The following is an 18,039-nucleotide window of genomic DNA, read 5'->3' as shown; positions in this document are numbered from 1 at the left end:
TTATTCACCTGATTGCCTTCATCTCTGTATTATTACTGTATTTAGCATACCATCAGCAGCCAAGCAGAACCAAACAAACTCATGTTCAGACTTCAAAGGAGGAAAAATATTAATTGTGGCGTCTGCATGTTTACAGTAGATGGAGTGACATCCACCACTTCTCCCAGCTGGAGTCACAGAAGGTTCTGCAGACAGCCCAGGTCACTGCCTGGGCCTGCAGGCAGCACTCCAGTCTTCACTGGACAGTTTGGGCTCATTACTCACTTTGTGCCCGTGTTAGCCTGCACACCGCGTCAGTCACCCAGAGAGCGTCGTTGCCTGGCTGATGCAGTGTCTTCCTTGCTATCCTGCTGGAACTACAGTGCCGCTATAAGAAAATAGCAGATGAAACAGTAGCCCTAGTAAGCCAATGAAACATCCTTTATCTAGAAGTAAGTTCGATGGAAAAATCTAACTATCTGAGCAGGTAGAATTTACTTCTCTTCATTCCTAGCCACACTGCAACCATGCAACAGAAAATTCAAGGAACAGTATTTCTGTGGCAAATATTTTAAATACAGTGCAGGGGCACAATTCTGTGCAATGAATTTTGGCATTAGTGATGAGATATCTGGAAAGGATTCAGTGAAAAAAGTACCAGTGTTCACAGAATCATATAGGTTGGAAAAGACCTTTAAGATCAGAGTCCAGCCGTAAACCTAACACTGCCAAGCCCACCACTACACCATGTCCTTAAGCACCACATCTACATCTCTTTTAAATACCTCCAGGGATGGTGACTCAACCCCTTCCCTGGGCAGCCTGTTCCAATGCTTGATAACCCTTGCAGTGAAGTAAAATGTTCTAATATCCAGTCTAAACCTCCCCTGGTAAACACGCGTGGCATGTTGCTCACGCATGATCCTCTACTCAAGAGTCTTTCCAGACAGGAATACTCTGGCACTCCCATACTAACTTACCGCCTCCACAAGTAAAGACAAGTAAAGACAACCTCCGCAGAAGTCTGGTCTCATCCCCTAAAGGAACCGTATTGGATGTTCCTACTCACTCACGGGCGAGTTCATTTTTCCTCCTTTGTACCCTGCTTCGGCCGTTTGGTTAAGTGTGTGGCTGAGCTACTATAAACTTGACATGTACTCTAAACTAAATGTTGGTGTTTTCACTCATAAAAACCCATAAGGAATTAAAAGACAAAATATGGCTGATAATTGTTAAAAAAAGCCATTTCCACAACCGCCGTTTTTCAAAATGTCTAGCTCCCTAAACGATAGTCTGGGTCATTGCTGGTCATCAACAAACTTAAATACTATTTTCTCAAACTTCCTGCGGTTGCTTACTAGTAGTCATCTCCACAATATCTCACCCTTCTTCTGAAAGGCCAGAAAGATCTGTTAAGTGACGGTGACAAAGACCTTCCAATTTAACCACTCAGGTAATACACTTGGTCTGACACAGCTCTCATTATCCTACTGTAAGAAGAGAGAAAAACACCCAACACTTCTTTTAAAAGATGCTGAAAGATAAGCTTTGGCTCTTCCATTCAAGCTTCAGAAGAGATGCTCTGATAAAAATCTTGATAACTTACGCTGCTTTCACATCTTGCTCCTGCAACAATACTTTTCTCCTTGGGGACACTCAGATCGCACCAATATTCAAACAATTAGTAACATGATGTTATTAAGCAATAAGTGATTCTTCCATCCTCCAGAAACTAAGCATGCTAGCTACACGATGGCCTCAGTCCCCACAATAACGAGTTCAATAAGAAAACTCGCTATCCAGCAACCCACAAAACTTGGGGATGGAGTGGCTATGAATAAACTAGGACATCCCATGGCTGTGACACATGAAAGGAAACTGCTGAAGAAACAAGTGCAACATGATTACCATCAAATAAGTAAAGCCTAAGAGCAAGGCAAATAATGAGAAAAATACATTAAAATTTTTGAAACACACAGAGATAATTAATTTTTCTTAATGTCAGAGGAACACAGAGAAAGCATCTTCAGGAAGGACAAGCCCATTCTCATCAGAAAACATTCTGCTATGCTTAAAATGGGAAACAATCACAGCTGACACACACATATATTTTTCACAACACAAGCCTGAAAGTGCAGAAGGTGCAGCTTGTGCTATGCAAGCAAGGCAGAGAGTTTTCCTTCTCCTTTTGTTTCTGCCACAGAGCTACTGATTTACGAGCATCCTCGACAATAGGACCCTGTGGCAACCATCCCGAGATAAATCCTGCTTGTGCAAACACTTTCAAAGCAGGCAGAATATCTGAGTCATGCAGGAAAGCACGATGCACTTCTACGGTTCACCTTTCGGTTGAAATTCACTGCACTCAACCTGTGTGTCCATGGAAGCCAAAGAGCAAGTAACATGACAAATATAAAGGATTTATCCCAGGAACTTAGTAACTGCTTCATGAGTCAGCCTGGAATTAATCTGCAATGCTGCGTAGAGGTAAAACTCAGAGGAAGATATTTCAGAGATGGCATTAGGATTAATATAAGTCTCTCTGCCCACGGAACTGCGAAGAGCTGACTGGCAAGCAGCCCGTCTCCAGAAGCGCAAGACCCAAGGACAACAGTTGCTGTTTCTATCTTCATAATTTGCTTGTCTGCGACTCCAGGGGCTGCTGACCTGCTGCAGTTTAGCATGCCCACATTCACAGCCACCGCTGTATGCCAATTCAGAGGGATAAACTTTCTTCGCAGCATCTCATTTGCCCTTTTTTCCACCAAGATTCCCCTATCGCACTCCTTAAAGCGACACCGGTGTTCACGACGGCACTCTCAGCCCTGCTTTTAGCTTTTTTTATCAGTACAAGCCACTTGTTGCCAGCCTAGCTCTCTTTCCCATCAAAAGTACATTTGTCAGGCAGCCAAGGTTTTGCAAAAGTAAAGCGTCCAGAGGGCAACAGTCTCTGCCTCCACATAACCACGCCAGAAAGATGCTCAACAGAAACGTCCTTCCACTGAACTTCTCCTGTCTCAAGTCCTCTTTGCAAGAGAAAACCAGACTAGTATTTCACATCATTTTTAAATCATCAAGTTAACCAAGTATAAACCCTTTGACGGTGCCCTCTTAGTTCTGAGGGCATGGCACATTTTGATTTTCCTTAAAACTAACCCGCTAAAGACTTACTCTAACCCCAAAACAAATCTGGTCTAAAGCAAAACAGGAGCATCCACACACTTCTACAACAGTTCAAAAACATCAGATAAAATCCTAACTCCAGTTTGAATCGTGCAACTTCTTCATAACCAAGATGCAATGCCAGCATAGGTGCAGACCCCAAAATGCCCCACCCTGGTTAGAAGCAAGTTTCCTGCACTATGCAGCATCTCAGACAACACTAACTTAACAAAAAAGGCAGATGATAAATGTTTTAAAGCCAAATTTCTCAGATGCTACAGTAACAAATACCTAAAAAAAAAAAATCAGGGCAAAAAAATAGCAAGGATGCAAAAAGAAAGGCTCAAGGACACGCTGCAGACAGGTAAATTCAAAGATCCTGGTGAACCACAGCAGCAAGGCTTTGATTCTTTCTCTCCCAGTGCTCTACTCAAGTCTTAGCATTAAAGAGGCAAGACACCAAAAGGAAACAGCGAGCAGTACAAAGAAGTGCAAGGGTACTTGAATTTTTGTAGAACGTTTACCATCACTTGAGCAGATGAGAAAAATCAGGAAGTTTAGGTGTGACTTTTCACTAAAACGTACTAATTCAAGACTATTTTCTAGTTTAAGTATGATTTTTTCTTACCTTTTTAAAATATGGTGTTTACCCAGTTCATAGATTTGATTTCTGTGTGAAACAGCAAAAATGTCACACTTGCTCTTAGCCAAGAAATCTTTGAGAATAAATGTTGTTCTTTTATTAAAAAAATAAACCTTAAAATCCAGGGGGGTGCTGTGCACTAGGGGCACAAAAGAAAAAGTACTGTGATGGTGAAACTTAATGAATTTACAATTCTTACTATTCCATCAGTGCTCTGAAATTAATCAGAATAGGAATAAAAAGCCAAACCATAAATGCCTGATTTCTCCTGGGTAAACTGGTAGTTGAACTGCAGGGAATTTATTTTAATTCTAGCAGCAAGCGGGGGGCTTGGGAGAGCCCACATCAGATTAGGTGCAGCATTTTACAGACGGGTACTATTGAATTCCACTACAGCCCGGTTCTGAGAGCGTGTTTCCACCCCATGCTGAACCCGGGAAGGCGGACGTTACGTGCCCCTGCCTCCCTCTCTCCCAGCCTTTCAGGAAGCTATGAAGCTAATTTTCCCCAGCAGTATTCCCTGGAGGAACAGTTCACTTCTCATGAAGGTAACTTTTTTTTAAAAAATTATTATTATTTTATGCCTCCCCAGGGAAGGTGAGGAGGGGGGAGCTTCCTTGCTCAGCAGAGAAAGAAATTTTCCTGTATCAGTGCCAAGAATAGACACCCTAAATTCAGCGATCCTAATCTCCAGCCATCCATCAGCAGCAGGGTGGGACCAGCTGATTCAGATTTTCTATTAGCTAGCGACTTTGTGTACTAAAATAAGTCACTGTACCACCCAATTGTTCCTGCTGCTCTCTGCTCTGCAAAAGCACAGGCTTAATAGCAGCTACCTCAACTAACGCTGCAAGTACTTCCCCAGCAGGTCCTTTATAACTGGCACAATCCTCTTCCCACCAACTCTCCCAAGTCCCTGCGCACCCCCGTGACTTTGCATCGTGAGCTTTTCTTACGATGTTTGCTCCACTATCCTTTCGGCATGCATCAGGGAAAGTGCCAGCTCCGAGTACAGTACCACAGGAGGCAGAATCCGAGAACAAACCTAACCCACAGACAGGCTATTCGATGGCAACTGTTCATGTACAGGGCCAATTAGCATTCATACAGACAGCGATCAAGGCCCATATATAGCACACAGTTTGCGACAGATGAAGACAGGATAAAATAATAAAACCCCCAGCTCTATGTTTTAAAAGGCATGGGAAGATAGCAACACAGTTCACTAATATATCAGCCTAATAAATGACTATTGGTCAAGTGTTCACTAACCCACGTTTGTCTGTTATTTTCTGGTCCAGAAAATAAAATATGCATAATTTGATTAATGTTATGCCATTATTTACACAGTAAAATCAATAGCAGAATAACTGAACTGGCAAAGGACTTGAAAATAACACTAAATAAAAACAATTAAAAATGCACGACCAAGGCTAACAGCAAACTCTGTTAACCCAGTTAGACAACTCACACAGCTGGGACCCTGTAAGTTTTCAACTTCCATAGACTAATGCCATGCACTGAGAGCAAAAATAAAGAAAGAATCTGAGACCAGTTCATTTCAGTTAAACAAAACACAAGCAGCACATGTCTCCATGGGTCATACAACCTTCTGTTTTCATGCATATTCCTACAGCCACAGAGAAACAAAAGGAGTTGGGAAGCCAGGTCTCTCTGGATATTAGCAGCACGGGCCATGCACAAGCGAGTAAATTTTTAGCAAAGATAAAGGCAAATGTTTTGTGAGTTCAGATAGCTCTAGAGCATCCCAAGAGCCGGCATCCAGAGACGCACGCTTGGTCTAAGCTTCTCTGCAGCTTAGAGAACAGAACACTTTGGACCCGTTGTTCTAGTTCAACACCACCGTCAGCCAAAGAGAAAGGTAGCTGGCCATTTCAAACAAAGGAAACAATACATCTGCTACCAAAATTCTGAAGAGTGACTGCTGATTTTGGGTGTTCCATAGAACCCGTATTAATAGAGACAAAATTTTCAGAAAGCTACAGCTATCCTCCTCCTCCCTCCCTTCCTTCCTAGCGGCAAAACTGGCATCCAAACAACCAACACAACATCACAGGTCTGTAGCTCTGAAAAGAATGGCTCCAAAGTCAGTAGTGGAAATGCAAAGGAGAAACTTTTTTTTTTTTTAAAAAAAGCTAAACCAGCAACATAGAAACCTCACAGAAAAGGGGGGAATACAAATTACCCATCTGATCAATTCACGTAGTTGAGGCATCTAGAAAAAAAACCTAATTCAAACCCATACCCTGACAGGGATCTCTGCTTACTTTTTACTATTAAATTAGTAAAGCAAACAAACAAAAAAGTATTCAAGAAGTCTGCATTATAAATTGCAAACATGGTAAGGTATGCTAAGTGTTTAGTCTCCTACAGTAAAGTAAGGAGAGATATTATGCAGTACTCAACACAACTTGATGGAATTTTGAAAAGTAAGAACACTAAACATTTTCTTCAGACGATCAGGTTTTGGATTAGGAAAATAAAAATTAATAGTTCTTTACCCAAAAGTTAATAAAATACCTCCTGCACTAATACATCAAGTAAACATTTGATGAGGTTTACATCAATTCTGCTCATTTAGGGATAAGCAATTAAATTATTTATATCTTGCAATCTCCACCTAAACCATTCATCATGAAAAAATCCACTATGGGATGCATAAACAAATGGTTCTCCACTGACCACTGAAAGGTAACCACCCCCAAGATCGAACTTACAACAGCGATGTAATAATACCAACCGCTACAGACAGTGTATCTATCCATACTGAAGGGACAGTAAAAAAATCCGAATTTTTACTGGAGAGGCTAACTCCTCCAGAAAGCACCTCTATTTTCTGCCACAACAAGGTGGGTCAAGTACATCCCCTATAGCAGATTAACACCTCTGCGACATGGAAACAACATGCGTTAATCAAGGCTCCAAGTTCTCCATGATGTCAAGAGCTTAATCCCAACTTCAGCATGCTATAGCTCTGTAACACATCTTTTTGCCTACTACAATAAGTGGTAATAATTGAGGTTCTTATTTAATAAAATGTGAAAATGCGTAAAAGAATTAGTGTTCTCTGTGTTATTTAATCTAATGGTACTTTATTTGTTTTAGACTGTCTTTACATTTTCAATGCACTGCAGAATAACTGTGTAAAATATGTCAATAGAAAGCTGGAAGTTTTGTCAGCTGGGAAGAGAACAGATGAGCCACTTTGGAACGTACACAAAGCAAGTTTGCAGGAAGAACAGAGTGGCTAGACATCAACAGGATCAGTGAAAAACCAGCATCAAATTACTCAACACTGCATTGAACTGAATACACTAGTCACTTTTAAGCAGTGATTTCTGCCTGCAAGCAGACAAGATGTAATACACTAGGTATACAAATATAAGAAAAATGTGTATAAAGACTCTAGAACAGGACAGTGAAACTTCTGTAGCTCACCAATACATGTACTTACACAGAACAAATTTTTCCCCTTCCAATGTATAGCGTTAAAGAGACAGCTTACCCTTTCCACTTGTCCTTCTTTGTGCTTCAGTTTGTACACTTTCAGTTTTGGAAGGAAAGTCTCCATGTAGTTCTTGTCTTCCATGCCTTGGAGCAGCACCCCATGGAACGCCAACCTGCAGGTATTTGCGTGAATATCTGTATCCAGCTTGGAGCCGATCACAAGGCACAGTTTAGGACAAGTAACTGGTTTTTCAAACTCTAGCAAAGCCCACTGTTGTCTTGGGAGCTGGACTTCTCCTGCCCGGTCATTTTCTTTGTTCTCCTCTGAAGAATTTGAGTCCTTGGACAAATATTCCTCTTGATAAAGATAATCTTTTTCAAAATCAAAAACATTTTCTTGAATTTCTTCATTGAAATCAGCAGGGGCTGGACTGAAAAACATCACTCTTCCCATAACTGTTTCATGACCCACTGTGATATGGAACTTGGCCTTGGTCTGAAGAGCTCCTCGAAAATACTGGATTTTCTTCAGGGAAATTATTGCAGCATGGATGGTGTGAAGTGATTCTGGGGTGCAGATTAGGCCTCGTTCTAGCAGTTTGGGATCAAACTGGGTTACACAGATACCTACTCTGTCACCCTGCATAGCGTAAGTCACAGGAGTATGGAACATCTGCATGGACTTCACTTTCTTTGTCACCTATTGATGAAAGACCAAGAAAAAAAAATAATGAAGCAATTAGTTGCACAGGAGTGCATCACAAGCGCAAAGCCAGGTATCACACCCTGCTCTCTTATAAGATGACTGACCTTCTAGAAGAGTCCACAATTCAAAAAGTAGAAAGTGAACAGACTGAGAACATATCCCATCATTTAGAATGGCCACAGGTTTGAGCCTCTTAGCTTATGCTACTTTTGTTCATGAGAATGTAAGATTATCATGGCCACAATTATGCTGACACTTGCATCATCTATGCTGCTATACCTACATACTAGCTGCAAATCAACAGATATTCCACACCATGGAGTAGCTTGCTTGATGTGCTCCCCCTAAGCACCTGCACCATCGGAAGCGTAGCCCTACAATACCCATCCATGCACCTACGTGACTGTTCTCCCACCCCTTCTATGAAAATCGTTTCATACGCTACTTTGACTTAAATTCAACTGTAAAATCTTCATAACAAAACACCTCTCCTTACAATGCATTTGTACAACACGCACAATGAAATCTTGTAACCTATCACTGCAAAATAATTGGTAATACAAAGATCTACCATCTCCTAGTCTATGATGATCCATATATTAAAAAAAGTCCTCAAAGCTTTCTTGCAAAGATTTGAATGTTCATAAATATATGGCTAGCATCACTGTCACTAAAATGTGGGGTTCCATCCGTTAGGATTATCACAGGAAGAGTGCAGCACTGGCCACCACTTATATTTAAAATTTATTTAGCTCTTCCCAGATGCTATGAAAGTTTGCCCTTATTGAGCTTGCTATTGTATTACTTATTTCAAGGAGTTCTCAAGGACAAGAAAAGAATGAAATAAGCTTTTAAAAAAGTTTATTTAAAGATCAGTTTAGGCTCAGCTTGATCACACTAAACCAGTTTAGTTTAACAAAATGTTGTTAAAGCCAACATTTTGGCTTTTCTTTCAGTTCTGCAAACCATCGTTTAATAAGATCTTTTTTTTCCCCTCCCTAGTTTGCATGTAATCAAATGGTTTTTTCTGATAATGTGTTTATGTTGCCACCTGTTGCATTCATACTAATGCTGGATGCTTAGATAGGTAACCACTCTGCTTGAAGTCCCTACATTAGATACCAAGCTTTTAATACCGAAATGATATTTTGGCAATAAAAAAATATTTATCTCCTAAATAAATATTGAGTACTTGGACAAGAGTCCTTAGTACAGAAAAGTTATACACAACGTTTTTGAAGGGCTGAAACCTCAAAATTCAGATCCAAGAAGTGAACTCTCCATGGGAATTGCTCTGTTCCAGAAATCATTTCTTCAGTATGTCTTTATCAATATACAATACATTATACTGTGAATGCATACAGAACACCACCACTGCTAGAACAGATCTCAAGTCTCAGTGTAGTTTCTTCTTCTCTCTCCCTTTTCTTAGTACTAATTCTACAGCGATCAAAAAGGTTCACATCAAATGCTACTGTGCAATTCTCAGCATTCAAGCCATTAGTATCTGTCTTGCTCAGCTGGAACTGTTCTCAAATCAATCTCCAGCCACTGCATGTCCCTTAGTAGCCCAACTTCTAATCCTGGCCCACCCCATTTATATTTTAACTCCTGAAAGTAAGAAAATACACAAGTACTGATGAAGCAAATCCCAAACCAAAGGACTGGACTCAGCAGATCTGGGCTTTGTTCTCAGTGTCACACAGTGTAGAGCACATCATTTAGGTTAGACAACTCGGAACACTCTAGGGAAGTTAACCTTATTAATTTTAATCACAGAATTATTTACTCACAGGGTAATACTGAAAATATCAGCTTTTTTTCCTGCGTCTTGGATGCAGGAAAAGTGGAAGTGGAAACAAAACTATGTTTTTCACCTTTTCTACAAAGCCTGCTGCCCTGTATGAAGGACATAGTGCTCTGCTTCAGACAAATCTTTGTATGCCTATTCCCAACATCACCAAACTAAGCAATGCTAAGAGAAGACTGTAGGAAAAAAAAAAAAAGGGAAGAAAGACTCAAGAGGGGAACAAATTGCAGAAACGTAGATCAAAATAGAGAAGTAGATGAAAAGTCTATTAGCTGAACTAAAAAACTTTCAGTAACTAGAATATAACTAGAATATAACTAGAATATAACTAGAATATAACTAGAATATAACTAGAATATAACTAGAATATAACTAGAATATAACTAGAATATAACTAGAATATAACTAGAATATAACTAGAATATAACTAGAATATAACTAGAATATAACTAGAATATAACTAGAGCTCTCCAAGTCAGCAAAAAATGGTCTAGGCAATATACAGAAAGTTGATTAAAAAAGAGGAAAAAAATCTAGCAGCTGCACAGCTTCTGGAAAACAACAAAAATCCTGTATTCCTTCTTGAAATCATGCAAATAACAATGGCCATGAGCTTCACCACTATAAACATTGTTTGGGTTCCCTGGATCTCTGGCTGCTAACCAAAACCAAAAGAAACATCCTTTTCCAGATTGTAATAAGTTATTATTGCAACATTTTTCAAATCAAATGCTACATCAGTGCCTGTGGATTCTTGGGGAATCCACAGAATATTATGAGAAAGGAGATCAAGAGGTGTGTTCATGCAAGAGAAAAACCCCTCACTAAAAAGCCTGGACCAAAATAGTTTGGTACTATCTTAACTAATGTCAGAACAGACTTAAAAGACCATTCTAAATACTCACTAGGATTTCAGTTTCAAGCATTTTTGTACTCAAATATATACTTGTCATCCCTTTAGCCAAACCTCCTAGACAGTACAACCTATCTAGATGGATTGGAGAGAAACAATTTAGCATTTACCTCCACCTCTATTCACTTCCAAGGTTGTACTTCTGAAGGCTGGAATCAAACCGGTGATTGAATCAAACCCTTCCTTCTCTCCTTCACTATAACCTACCCCTCCCTCTCCAGTTCCAATCATTGTGGTAGCTGCCACACTGATGATACAAGTAATGTTTAAGGACTTTAAAAAAAAATAGAAGGTTTTCTAAACATACATGTTTCAAAAATAAACAAGCACTACAAGATTGGAATTGCCATACAGAAAGCACCAGCCCAAACCACGGGGGTTTGTTGAAAGACTTCTGGGATTTCATGTGTGATAATACTGGCTGTTAATCTTCCATCTTCTACAACCACAGACAGGGTGAATAAGCTGACAAGAACTAAGGAATCTTCCATCCCTGCCGCTCCTCAACACAAAATTGGAACTGGAAGATGCACAAAAGATTTATGCAGTTTTTTACCTTAAATGGAGGCACAAAACAGATTTTTTTTCTTTATTTTATTATTAACAGTCCAATTTATAATATTACTTTTTAGAAATTACCCACCTAAACAGTTGGGTGAAATTCTTACAGAAAGTATTCGCCAGTCTCTAAAACAGTCTACATGTATTCATCCGAAACATCTTTCACAGAACTCGGGTAACATTCAAGATTGTGTTTTAAAATACCTATTCTTATAGGCATATACTCAGAATACATCTTAGCATTTAATTAGGGATCTATGAAACATCCCGCAGAAGCGTTATACCTACTCTCTCCCCTTAAATTAACTCAAATGATTAGGCTTGATGCATCTAACATGCAGTCCACAAATAACAATCAGGAGGAGAATTAACAAGGACTTTTAAAATATTCACTTCACATGATTAAACTTTTTCCATGAGATTTGCAGTTCTCAACCACGGCATACAGAGCTAGCTTGTATCAGAATAGCTGCGTTCTTCCACATTGTTCAGTGTTAAACTACGTTTAAGAGAGTATACAATTAGTAAAGTGTCACTTCCCATGGCAAAAGCTTGCTGCAATTCCTCCGTGTAGGAGAAACTTTGCAGTGGAGTATCAATACAGGAGTATTTTCCAGTGTTGCATGAGGCTTTAACAGGATGGCTCCCGTTCACACATTTGCTGATGGTGCTCACCAGTCTCCAATGTGAGTTCAGGAAAAGTCTTGGATCCTGACTAATTCTCTTCCAGGCTGCTCTTTCAGAAAAGACTACCCTAATTAAAAAAAACACTGAAAATTTGCAGAATCATGTAAAGCAAAGCTTCCCCCCCCAACCACAGCAGATTATCTGTGCTGCCCCAACTCTCTCATGGGAGGCAAGCCTCCCACCCTGGCAGTGCTCAGCCAGAGCTTTAAGAATCACCCGATTTCTTTGTAGCTGGGTCTGGCTTTCAGATCTGCTTGTCCTCAGACATGTGAAGGGAAAAATACTGCATTACTCAACCCACTGAAAATCAGCACTTCATGCTGACCTATCCAGTACCTTGCAGACAATTTAATCAGCCCATCTATATTTGTTTTAAATGTAAACAGTTTTTCCACTTACGTTCATGGTATATATTCTTGTATCTAAAGTTCTCATACACATATAAAAGGACAGAAAGAAAGCAAAGGGGAAGAACACATTCAAGCCCATTCCTTTTTTTCTCTACACGTTCTCACTACTGGGATCAACTGTAAAAGGAGTATACAGCACAGTATCTTAACTGACCATAGACTCTGTTCCAAGAGCATAGCGTATGAAAGAATTAGAATCTGACCAGAACAATGCTAGAGTGCGCCTAGGTGATTGGGGGAGGTGGATTAGATCACACGAGAACGCAGTTGGAATTGCATCTCCTTCAAAAGGTCAGACATGGAACCACCAGAGAAGTGAATCAGTGAGTTGATCTGCACCCACTGGATCAAATAACAGGAGCCAGAGTAGCTTTAAATCACTAACTTCCTGTTTTCTGAGCAGACCATGAACATCAGTACAGTATTTCATTCCATTCCACTCTGACCCCAACTGACAGAGACATTCATCCATGGTTTAAAAATACTCCAAATGTAGGTTTTGGGGGTTTTGGTTTTTTTTTTGTTTGTTTGTTTGTTTTTTTTTTGGGGGGTGGGGGGGGTGGGGGTGGGTGGTGGTGGGGGTGGTTCCCCCCCCCCCCCCCCCCCCCCCTTTCTTTCCCCAAGAGACTGAAGTACATAACTAAAATTCATCTTTGTTTTGTCGGGCCTTCAAAATACAAACCTGGAAGCACTGAAAAGGATGCAACTGGCCCTCAGTATTAGATTTGTTTCTCTTATGCATGTCTAGTTTCCCTATGTAAAGGATCCCCACAAGTTATAGCACAGTTCTGAACTTTCACATATTTTCTTTAGCTTTACGGCAATAGAAATTTCAAGTAGGGAGTTGGGGCTGGATCACTCAGTCCACCCACCCACCCACAGAAGGATGTTAAATATTTTGGAGCATTCTGTCCTGAGCAATAGGAATTTTTAACTGAGACCAGCTATGACCAATATCTTTGGCATTGCTTTGCATTTATTTCGAGCACCCAATTTTTGTCCTCAAAATGCTGCCTGTAAAACAACTTCTGTCTCATCTTGTCCATGAAAATAGCGCAAGGCCCATTTTAGCAATCTACTAGAGACCTATTTTTCTCTTCTTTGGGGGAATTAGGCATTTAGACACAGAAAGAAAGTGAACAATATTGAGTGCAACTTTGAAGAGACAGACTCGCATGCAAACAACGTAGGTAAACATGGAAAACTTGGATACCATTATAAAGCTTGCTACAAACTTTGCTAAGAAATTCACTCACGTTTTGTTTTCTAATAATGGCACAAGGGAATTGATTATATGTCATCATATAAATCAAAAGCCATGTGTTGAAATCTTACATCATTTGCAGAGGGATTTGCTTCACTTTTTAAATTTTATTTGTATAATCACATTAATGTTCCTAAAGCATTATGTAAAGGTCTATAAAAAGGGTGAGAAAGAAGTTTACATGTTCAAATGCAGATTAAAAAAATGCAAAACAGAAATCAAGAGCACCCAAACAGTTCAGCCCTTGAGATAAACAAATGTGTTCAATAAGAGATCCCGTTATTTGAAGACCAAAGGAAAAGCCCACTAAGATTTTCAAAGCAGTTTAGTACAGACTAATAGAAAACAGAATACAGAAAAAGTCCACTAATTACTTTTTCCCCTGATATGTCAGAGCTTCTTTTCCTTTATTTATCCAACTTCCATTAAGTTATCAACCATATGCCATTGCTCATAGCTTCTTTAGATAAGAGCCTAGCCATCCTGCTGCCTACCCAATGCCGTGAGTCCATCTTTCTGATATAAAAGATACAGCAACCATACTTCCCTGTAATAGCAGTGAGAAACTGCAAAGTTAAAATCATTAGTCTTAATAATATATTAGAGACAATACTAATTACAAATGCATTCTTTATAAAAGGAACATTACGTACATATTACAAAAAGAGACCCCACTTTAAATGCAGAGGACTCCAATCAGTTTAAAATAAAAATCACGTCTCAGAGCCCAGCTGCTAAGAGCTACATCTTTAAACTTACATCCAAGAAAGGAGAGGAACTGATAAATGAGGAAAGCACTATTTCAGCCCCGAGGTTTAGATATACATCAAGAGCAAGCCTGCCTGAATCAGCACACAAACAAGGGGAAAAAAAAAAAGAACCAAACACAAACCACTTAAGAGGCATAAACTGACCATACATTGCAGAGTGCCAAATACAAGAAACACCACCTTAATACCACCGAGAAGATGTGCCTGCTTACAGCTGAAGAGGAGCAGCAAACCTAGGCCCAACTGCACGACCAAAACGCATCCCATATCTGCTGCTTTTGAAAGCAAGGACTGCCTTCCTCCCTACTGCTCTACTACTAATCCAAATAAAGAATAAGGCATCTCATCTTCCCAATTCCAGTATCATCTCTTGGTGGTCAGAGAAGATCAAGCTACGCTGTCAAAAAACGCAGCCCACTTGTCTGAAAGGCTACCACAATTTTTAGTTTTACCTAACTTTAGTTTACAATTTACCACAATTCAGCCAACCCTTGTCTAAGCATACATGGAAATTAAGCAAAGCTCTAATTCAGACATAAGACTGTTTTTACACGTAAGCAGATAACTTTTCATAAACTCTTCTAAACATGAAGCATGCCAAATTCTTTGCTTTATAAGGGATGACCTCACAAGCAAAGCTGAGTCCTGTAGATGCGTAAGCAGCAATGCGGTTAGCAAAGAAGGAAAGGCACTCCTGCTTGAAAGTGTCAAAAGGACGCCTAAGCTGTGAAGGCACAAGACAGCAACAACGAGCATTCAGAAATCACGAGTCAAGGCCTCTGCCCTACTCCATCCACATCCTCCACACGAAGAAAAAAAAAAATCTTTTATTCTAAAAATTAAGATATGGAATATTTTCTTAATTCTCCGAGATACCTTTGTGGTTCTTGCCATATCTCAATGAACATTAAAAAACATTATTTCCAATTCTTCAACCAGGATTTCAGAACAGCATAAGATGGAGATAAAACAGGAGCTGTCAATTGTACATTGTTGAACAGCAATCACACGATGCAAACTTTGCCCACTGCTCAGGCTGTGGAAAGCCATCTCTTCCAAGTCAACATCACAACAGCAGCTAGGACCAACTACAAAGAGTCGAAACCTCAAAGAATCAGAAATAATTCCAAGTTTGCAGGTGCCACCAAGATCATGTGACATACTAACAATTTTCTGAAAGATCTTGAATGTTTCTAGAATCTGTTATTTGTTCATGGCCTCACTTTGCCTCCAGATGGGAAAGGAATATAGCATCTGGAGGAAAAACTATTTCACATAGAATGATTATTTTAACTTAATTTTTTTAAGTGACATTTATAAGGGCATTCACCATATGACCACTGTGGTGCTTATGTAATGCCACACACATGCTATCAGATTTTATTTAATATACTCCTCCTCCTGATAAAACACCACCATAGCCTCAAGAGCCTGCACTGCAACACTGGAATAAAGCAATATAAAAGGGGATGCTAAAATCCCTTTAGCTTATTTCCTTTCACAGCATTTAAAATATGGCTATGCATCCAGTAAGCAAAGAAGCAGCTCCATGATCTTACTCTCACACTGCTCTGCTTTAATACCGTAATTTTAATTTTAATTACATGTATGCTATATTCATGCACACAATCACAAATCAAAAGTTAGCACGTGTTAAGATTAAGATTTTGCACATAAAGTTAAGTGACCTTCTGTGCCTATGCATTCTCCTGTAGCTTTCAAGTATACAATCTCAACTTTTTTTCAACAGAACCTAATCCATCCCACGCACAGGCTGGACAAAGCTCACTGAACAAGGAAACTATCCTTTATTTATTTTCTTCTCATGACTGAACTGCCCTGAATTCGTTATTTACTATGAACCATCAAATTCACACTGTATTGCATGTATGCTATCTTACTGGAGTATTTATTTGGTAAACTTTAGTAATCTTGTCACCCTTATGCTATAACATGGCATTACACCTCACTGAGGATAGGAAATTCAACTGCATAATTTTTCACAATCCAAATTCTCAAGAAAAACTCAACATCCAGTTTGTGAAAGCAAAAGGCTGATTTTCCAGAGTATTTACCATTTCATAGCTATTTTCCTCATTCACAGCAAAGCTTCCAATAGCCTCAACCACTTCAGCAAATTTTCAACTCGCACCAAAACCCCCAAATCCAACCCATACCTCCCCAGCTTCCACAAGAGAACGCTGTGAGAGATGTTTCCCAAGCCTTACTAACGTCAAGGCTCTTCCTGGCTCTCCATTTTGCCACAGAAGGCCATCAGGCTGGTCAAGCACGATTTGCCCTTGCAGCATTTCCCAGTAATTACATGTTCTTAATACGCTCTTCGACTTCCTCCCCTTACATCTCCTCCTCCACCTGGGATTCACAAGGGGAACACCAAGAGCACTAAGCCCCACCGCACCTTTATTTTCTCTCCGCATTGCCTCTTCTAGATTTGGGTGAATCTATGCACATAGGGGAGGACCACGTCCTGTTTTAGTCCTCTGGCCAAAAGAGCATTAACAGCCATACACGTTGAACGCTTGAGCCTGTAGGTAGGGAAGAGATCCCCGTACTCCAAGGATGTGGGGAAGGAAGCAGAAGCCAGACACCTACTATATAATCCCTTCATCTCCAAATGACTAAAATCTCTTGTAGTTTTTTTGTAATCGAAAAAGGAATCTTAAGATGTCAAGTAACCTTAAAGTTGTGGTACTGCTTGTGCCATGTATCACTACAGATGCCAAAGTACATATTTTAAAAGCATAATATGATGCCAACGAGTTTAGCCAGCAAGTATCTAGGCAGAGAACGTCAGACCCACAGTAAAACTATGGCACAGAATAACCTTAACATTTACATACCAATTAAAATTTCTACAACTTATCAAAAAATATTTCAATAAAACATTTTTCAAAAAAAAATCCAAAAAGAAGTCAAAACCAATGCAAAATGATAGGTTAAAGAAAGGCTGTCTGGAATGAACAGAATGAACTGAATTCTTTTTTCCAAATAGATTTAGGTTTAGAACAATAATAATACTTTTATCTGAAGACTTCAAAGTCACATGCAAAAGAATATATCACAGTAAACACAGGGTTGAAGGTTTTATAGAAGAACTTCTACTGGGATTTTTTTCTTCTTCTTTAAAAGAAATTTGTTTACTACCAGTCTTTGAAAAAGCATAAAAGGGAGGAAGCTATAGGGTAAAGAAGTAAAACTTTTACGTGTAAGGAACATTTGGAGCTTTGTGAGAAGGCTGGTTTTGGTAGAATGTGCGACATGTAGCCCAATGTGAGTAATATTATATCTCAAATAAAAATCAGCCCATGAATATACATAATCCAAAAGGTAATTCTCCCAATCTCTGAAATGTAATGGAGCCACTCTAGATCACTGAGGCATGAATATTTACTGTATTCAGGCTTTACTGCTCTCGATCTGGGTTCAATTTTGCAAATTAAAATGAAGGCTCTGTGGATAGAGAGATTAAAGAAGAGCATCCCAAAGCCTGCCTGCTTCCTTGGTGTGGTAGCAGTGATCTGGTTACCCTTCTGTTAGGTTATTTCTTTTTACTTAATGGAGTAGGTCAAAAGCAATTGAGAGTGGAAAGAGGAGGTCATTATTGGGTCATAACCTTGGAGTTAAAGGCTCACGAAGGAAAACAAA

At 39.5% G+C, this 18,039-nt stretch overlaps 1 protein-coding gene across 2 annotated transcripts in view; it reads right to left on the bottom strand.

The window, feature by feature from the left end:
- EEFSEC (eukaryotic elongation factor, selenocysteine-tRNA specific) overlaps positions 1–18,039 on the bottom strand; it is a 130,876-nt gene that overhangs the window by 50,069 nt on the left and 62,768 nt on the right. For both annotated transcript variants that reach the window (XM_075513971.1, XM_075513970.1), the window contains exon 5: positions 7,311–7,952. In XM_075513971.1, coding sequence (XP_075370086.1) covers positions 7,311–7,952 — 642 coding nt within the window. The remainder of the gene's footprint in view (positions 1–7,310; positions 7,953–18,039) is intronic.

The sequence above is a fragment of the Mycteria americana genome, chromosome 11 (assembly GCF_035582795.1).
Source record: "Mycteria americana isolate JAX WOST 10 ecotype Jacksonville Zoo and Gardens chromosome 11, USCA_MyAme_1.0, whole genome shotgun sequence".
Classification (NCBI taxonomy): domain Eukaryota; kingdom Metazoa; phylum Chordata; class Aves; order Ciconiiformes; family Ciconiidae; genus Mycteria; species Mycteria americana.
Note: the sequence above shows the minus strand (reverse complement) of the source record. Positions and strands in the feature narration are given on the sequence as shown.